General features: G+C 47.2%; 1 protein-coding gene across 1 annotated transcript; it reads left to right on the plus strand.

The window, feature by feature from the left end:
• Window positions 1-3,033: 3,033 nt before the first annotated feature.
• LOC145139231 (uncharacterized) lies at window positions 3,034-6,380 on the plus strand. Its single transcript, XM_079073132.1, has 3 exons — window positions 3,034-3,886; window positions 4,094-5,163; window positions 5,217-6,380. Exons 1-3 carry the CDS (start codon window positions 3,034-3,036, stop codon window positions 6,378-6,380), a joined length of 3,087 nt encoding a protein of 1,028 aa, XP_078929258.1.
• The last annotated feature ends 940 nt before the right edge of the window (window positions 6,381-7,320 follow it).

The following is a 7,320-nucleotide window of genomic DNA, read 5'->3' on the forward strand; positions in this document are numbered from 1 at the left end:
TGGTTATACGAACTCACAATAGTATCAACTAACCTTTGTTTACGGGAATTCTTTCTTCTTTAGTTTTATTTTAATTAATAAAACTACCTATCTACATATTGTAGGGTAATCCAGGGACACAAACTTTGGTTTTATTTGCATAATAAAACTACATTACATACTGGTGGGTAGCCAGGGTTTCAAAACAGAACATACATTACATACTGGTGGTAGCCAGGGTTTTCAAACGGAAATATCTTACACAGAAATCAACAAACATGTTAGAAAATATTGGATTTTCTTGGAAAGCATGCATACATATTCCAGACTTTGATAACAAATGTTTTCGATACAAATGACATTTTACTTATAATGAAAAGAAACCATTTGTACAAATTCAGTGACTAGTTTTCAATACAAAAACATGCTTATGAACTCACCAGCTTTATGTTGATACGTTTTCAAAACCGCTTGTATTCTCAGGACAACGTTAGACAGGTATCTCGCCAGCTTTTAGAGAAGACGGAGCATATTGAAGTCTCGTCTTTATCTTTGGCTTATCATGATGACAAACATATAAATAATCATATTGTAATGTAATGGTTGTGTTTACTTTGCTTACTATGGTACAACTGTTGTGATACTACGCATGACGTCACCTGCCCCCTGACGTTTCCGCCGTTATTATATGACGATTCGGGGGTGTGACACCTTGAACTCCCGAAACGAGGGAGTTCGGGCCCCAACCTGACCCGCCGCCATCTCAGCCCTGAATGTCATGAATCTCTCCTCCATAATCTCCATAATACCCTCCTTGACCGTCCCAAAAATGACTGGGATAGAGTCAAGGATGCCCCTGGTAACCTCGGCTGCAATGAGCTCACGCAGCCTCTCATCAAAGACCTCAGTGGGGTCACCTGACCCAGCCCCCGATCCAGATCCCGATCCTGATCCTCCTGCTCCAAATCGTGTCACCACCATGCTGAACTAAAATGTTATAAGTTACAATGACCAGGATTTTATATACAAAAGGGGGGGGGGGTCTTCCCACACTGGTCCTCCGTCAGATCTAGCACTGGCTCGGGTACAGGTCCTGTGCTTCCAGTAGTGTGGGCCCAATACTACCTTCCACACCTACCTGTACCTTGCCCTACTTCCCTACCTGCTAACTCCAACTCGACCCAAAACTAAACCATAACCCACAACTACCGCAATAACGATCTCAGGCTATCCTAAGATTTACTCTAGTAGTATCAATCAAATCAATCGCAATAGGTTGCCTTTATGCATGCAAATTATACACAGAAAGGATCAAATAAACTTTCGAATAAAAGATTCTACCCTAAGACCACATCCAATCGAGGAATAGAAAATAAGGCTAAACCAATCATTCTGAGGCTATAAGCTCCTAACCGTATATAATTTTAAAAAAAACATACACATAGCAAGTTCCATATAATCAACACAACTCAACATCAGCATAACATAGCTAATCATATTGGGGAACTACTTACATGGCTCAGCTGATCACGTGCGTTGCACTCTCATCTTTTTGTTTCTTTTAAAACCCTTTTTATGTTATTTTTGAAAACCATTTTACCATTTCCTTAGTTTGAGTCCAGACACACCCGAGGGTGTGCCCGAATCCCTCAAACCAAGGCTCTGATACCAATTTGTAACGACCTGATGATGTGCCTAAGTCGGCACGGAAGAGTCACGCCTGCCCAAGATACCTGGCGCCCCGGCCGAGCCAAGAGGAGCGGGCTCAGCGCCCCTAAGATCAGGGCGCCCCGGCAAAAGGCTCGCGTCCGCCAGAGACGCTCCCAGTGTCAAGACAAAGGATACGGTCAAGCGACAAGGCAGAGGGTCAGAGCATTACCGCCGGAGCCAATGGCAGTACTATGACATAAAGAGGCGCACAACCCTCCAATCAGCGCCTCTGACCTTGTACGCTTAAAGCGATCCTGTCCCGTACGGACAAGCAGGATCGCTAGGTATAAAAGGGCGCACTCAGGAGCCCTAAAGGTAAGTCATCTTCTCTAAGAGAAATCTCCTTGAGAAACACCTAAAACCCCATCTAACGTGACGGTCAGAGCGTTCTTCCGGGAGCCTCCTCCCGGGAAACGGCTGACGGCTATTCTTTCGTGTGGCCTTGCAGATACCTCCTAACACCATACCGGAGAGAAAATAGAAGGTCAAGGTCAAGGTCGCATCATTTGGCGCCATCCGTTTTGTGTGACGAAGAACGAAGCAAAAACCACTGTTTCAACAAAATCAATGGTGTATGACGGCGATGACGGGGTTGAGGGAATCCAGAACAACCCTATACGCTCCATGACACCGTTGGACGACATACCGCCACCCATAACGGCCACCAATGAGCCCACCGGCGAAGGAAGCTCTATGCTAACTATAACACCCCTGGTAACCCAACAACTAGCTCAACCACCTCCTTCGCTGCCAACAACAAGCATAGAAGCCATCATCCAACCGCCGTCCCGACAACCGAGGCCACCTATGGGGACGGTACCACTAGCCACACCTTTGCCGATGCCGTTAACTACCCCGATGGTACAACGCCAACTTCCTCTTTTTCCAGCGACGATGCCAGCAAGCCAAGCACCACACACCCAACCGTCACTCCACGTGTCACCACAGATCCAGATACTGACGAACACACCCCTGATGCTCCCACCGCTCGCGCAAACTATGATAGCACCACCATTGTTTCCTCACCTCTCGACAGGCACATGGGGTGAGCCTATAGTGACCACCCACACAAGTCAACAGCAGCCTGCACCAACGTAATCCCTGGCTCAACCTCAACTCATACATCCGGGATACTCGCTGCAGTTGCCATTCCAGCAGCAGGTCTTCTATGGTCCTAACCCAGGATACCAAGCGTTCTACGGTCACCCCGGGGCATAGCCGTACAACACGCCCCACCAGTATAATGTACAGGGCTCGCTAACCATACCCAATCAGGATTGCCTGTCACGGAGTGTCACATCTCCGTTTGCCAAGGAACTACTGGATTACGAGATCTCAAACACAATGAAGCTCCCCAACTTGAAAACTTACAATGGTACCACCGATCCGGACAGTCATATCGATACATATGAATGGACAATGATGTCATTAAAGCTAGACGAGCGTTTCTGGTGCACATATTTCCCAACGACACTAGATGGAAATGCAGGCACGTGGTTCAAGACACTGCGCCCAGGTAGCATTTACAACTTTGGCCAACTCAAGTATCTTTTCCTCACCAACTTCATGCAACTGCGAAAGTACAAAGGCGATTCCCATTCCATCATCGGATGTAAGCAAAAGGAAGGGGAAAGCATAAGAGAGTACTTCAAACGGTTTACAAACGCCACGTTGGACGTGCCGGGTCATGACAAGGGTCTTATAGCAGGAGCTTTCACATGGGGACTCCTCCCCGGCCCTCTGTCACAGAAACTCATGGGCAAAAAACCACAGACAAAAGCTGAACTAAAGGAAAGGGTGAAAAGATATTTAAGACAGGAGGAAGGCGAAGCAGCGAAACAAGCATACTTAAACGCCATGGCCGTCAAGCGTTCTAACCTAACCTACACAGAAACATCAGGGGGAGGCAGGCACTTCGGACGAGGGAAGAGACCACTGGGTCGCTTCAGGCCGTTCGTCAAGGATGACAGACTGGGTCGTCGTCCAGATGTATATGTGGTCGCGAACAAGCAGCAAGAGAGAGCACCAAAAGGACGGTACTGCGAATACCACAAAAGCAAAACACATGACACTACCAACTGCTCGGTCCTTAAAAAAGAAATGGAGGAGAAAAAGCTCAAGGGAGATCTTGTGGAGGTAGCACGCAGCCTGCTTGCCAAGTTTGACATAGAAAACACCAAAGGAGCTCCTAAAGAAGGTACTCATCCCAAAGAAATATTCATGATATGAGGCAAGAGAAGCAGACACGAGGGAACTGCACACCAGGAGAACCTCACGCCCATGACACAAGAGCTCACATTCTCGGCACAAGATCCCAGACCCGAAGGCTGGACAGGTGATAACTCTCTCATAATACATGCCTCTATTAAATACGTGGTCATACACAAAGTGTATATCGACACAGGTAGCTCCGCAGACATCATCTACGAGCATTGTTTCCGCCTCCTTCCAGACAGGTGGAAGGACGGCCTGAGACCTACAACGGGAAGGTTGGTCGGATTCACGGGACACAGTCTATGGCCGCTAGGCATGATCCACCTCCCTCTTACACTTACTAGTCATGACAAGCAACGAAGGAAAACAGTCCTGGTCGATTTCGTTGTGATCCGACATTCAGCAGAGCATAATATCATTCTGGGAAGGCCAGTCTTGCTAAAATTAGGCGTGATTCCGTCCACAATGCACGAGATAGTGAAGTTCAACACTAGCGGAGGTCCAGCCACAATCCTGGCCACACCGCCAAGACAACTGCGGTGCTTTACGATTATGCAACCAGCCGAGATAACAAGAGAAACCAAAAAAGCACGGGGTGAATCGACAGACGAGAAAGAGGTGGTCAACGAAGAACACCTTGATCAGACAATCAACATCGGTCGCAACCTTCTAGGGCACACCAGGCGGTCATTCGTCGATCTCCTCAGGCGATACAAGCACATATTTGCATGGACTCCCACAGACATGGTAGGTGTAGACCGGAAAATCATTGAACACAAACTCATGATTAAACCGGGTACAAAGGAAGTTAAACAGAAAAAGAGGGTCCAGGGGGGAGATCGTAATAGGGCGATCAACGCGGAGGTGGCTAAGCTGACAAAGGCAGGGATCCTGAGGGAAGCAGTTTTCCCAACTTGGATAGCCAATCCTGTCATGGTACAAAAGCATGACGGGTCATGGCGCATGTGCATCGATTTCTCCGACCTTAACAAGGCATGCCCTAAAGATTGCTACCCCCACCCGGAAATTGACCAGAAGGTAGAATCACTACAAGGTTTCAAATTAAAATGTTTCCTAGATGCGTATAAAGGGTATCACCAGATCCTGATGAGTAAGGACGACGAGGAGAAAACAACTTTCTACACCGACCATGGCACATTTTGCTATACCAAAATGCCCTTTGGTTTAAAAAACGCGAGGACAACATACCAACGTCTGGTCGACTCCATGTTCTCAAGCCAGATTGGGAGAAACATTGAAGTATATGTCGACGATATGGTCATTAAAAGTGGGATGAGGTAAAGATATTGCAGGTTATCGAAGAGACTTTCAAAACGTTGGAGAAATCAAGGATGAAGCTAAACCCGAGCAAGTGCACGTTTGGAGTGGAAGAAGTCCAGTTTCTAGGATACTATGTTACCAGACAAGCCATCCAGCCCAGCCCAGCAAAAGTGGACGAGTTCATGGAAACACCACCCCCAAGTACTCTAAGGGACGCACAAGGCCTGAATGGGAAAATCACGGCGCTCAGTAGGTTCATTTCAAAGTCAGTTGAAAAGGCTATGCCGCTATTCAACACATTGAAAGGCTGTATCGAGAAAAGTAATTTCCAGTGGACAACGGTGGCAGAGGTAGCACTCCAAGGAATTAAGGAAGCTTTACACAAACTACCCACGTTAGCTACCCCCATTCCGGGTGAGATATTGCAGGTATACCTCTCGACTTCAGCCAAAGCCATATCCTCTGTACTAGTTGTGGAAATAGAAGGGGAACAAAAACCAGTGTACTTCGTGAGCAGAGCGTTACAAGGCCCTGGACTTAACTATCCCACCCTGGAAAAGCTGGTGCTAGCGCTGATCTATGCTGCAAGACGGTTTAGACGGTATTTTCAGGCCCACCAAATAGAGGTCCTGACGAATTACCCGATTAAACAAATCTTGCTCAAGCCCGAAACCTCAGGAAGACTCGCAAAATGGGCGATCGAATTGGGTGAACTTGATATTAGCTACCAGACAAGGACAAGCATCAAAGGGCATGCACTGGCAGATTTCCTACTTGAAGTCCCAGGGGAAGGAGACGTAACCAAAGAAGGAATCATGGTGGTAAAAGAAATTCCAGAGGGAAATAGAAAATGGACGTTGTATACCGATGGAGCGTCCAGCAGTGAGGGCTCGGGGGCTGGCCTAATCTTAACCAGCCCAGAAGGAGAAGAGGTTACGTATGCCCTCCGTTTCGACTTCCACACCTCAAATAATGAGGCGGAGTACGAGGCATTGCTTGCCGGCCTACACTTGGCCAAACAAATAGGGGCGGAGGCTGTAGCTGCGCTGACAGACTCAAGACTGGCGCCAACCAGGTTAATGGAAGCTTCGAGACAAGAGACAAAAGAATGGAAAGATACGTTAAGACAGTGCGACAACTTACCAAATCCTTTAAGGAGTTCACTATCAAGCAAATCCCAAGGAGCGAGAACATGAGAGCAGATGCCCTAAGCAAACTGGTGTCGACATGTTTTGATCACTTATCAAAGAAGGTTTTGGTCGAAGTGCTCAAGGAAAGAAGCATAGAGGAACGGCATGTAAGCACACTCACGACAATGGGACCCACATGGATGACCCCACTAATAGACTACTTACAGCAAGGCGTCCTACCTGATAGTCATGACGAAGCCAGAAGAATACGCATAAAGGCACCTTTATACGCTCTAATTGAGGGGGAGCTATATCGGAAGGGGTTAACAACCCCATGGCTAAGATGCGTGGACAAGATCAAAGGGAAAGAGGCGTTGCGGGAAGCACATGAAGGTCAAGCAGGCGCACATGAGGGTGCATGAGCTTTAACGGGAAAGGTGCTTCGGATGGGGATCTACTGGCCCACCGTGCACCAAGACGCAGCAGAGCTGACAAAAGCATGTGGGGAGTGCCAAACGTTCTCCCCGGTCCAAGCGAATCCACCGGCGCCCTTATCCAATATATCCATCCCCTGGCCATTTTATCAATGGGGAATAGACATTGTGGGACCATTCCCAGAAGCGCCAGGAAGGTTAAAATATATGGTCGTGGCTGTAGACTATTTTACGAAATGGATTGAAGCAGAACCGTTGGCATGCATAACAGGAAGGCACATGATCAAGTTTGTCTGGAAGAATTGATGGGTTTTATACAAAAGAACATCCTATGTGCTCATGCAAAACCCTAAAGCTTGGATCTAGGCTTCTCTATTGTACATGTAATTAATCCAAGACTTGTAACCCTAGATCTAGCATACATAACTCGAAATTAACACTATAAGAACAGATCTAAGTGATTACCTCTTTCAATTGGCTTGAAATCCTTTGATTCTTCTTGTTCTTGAGCTTAGAGTCACAAGTGTAACTCCTCTAATGGCTTACAAACACCACACAAGCAAGAAGGCAAT

Source organism: Lactuca virosa, chromosome 9, assembly GCF_052849685.1.
Source record: "Lactuca virosa cultivar CGN04683 chromosome 9, Lactuca_virosa_CGN04683_v6, whole genome shotgun sequence".
Lineage (NCBI taxonomy): Eukaryota > Viridiplantae > Streptophyta > Magnoliopsida > Asterales > Asteraceae > Lactuca > Lactuca virosa.

Bases quoted from the DNA above. Each gene is read 5' to 3' on its own strand.
- LOC145139231 (XM_079073132.1), top strand. From the start codon at position 3,034: ATGAAGCTCCCCAACTTGAAAACTTACAATGGTACCACCGATCCGGAC. The intron at 3,887-4,093 runs GTACTCATCCCA...ATATCGACACAG, and splicing joins CAAAGGAGCTCCTAAAGAAG to GTAGCTCCGCAGACATCATC. The intron at 5,164-5,216 runs GTATATGTCGAC...AAGATATTGCAG, and splicing joins AGATTGGGAGAAACATTGAA to GTTATCGAAGAGACTTTCAA.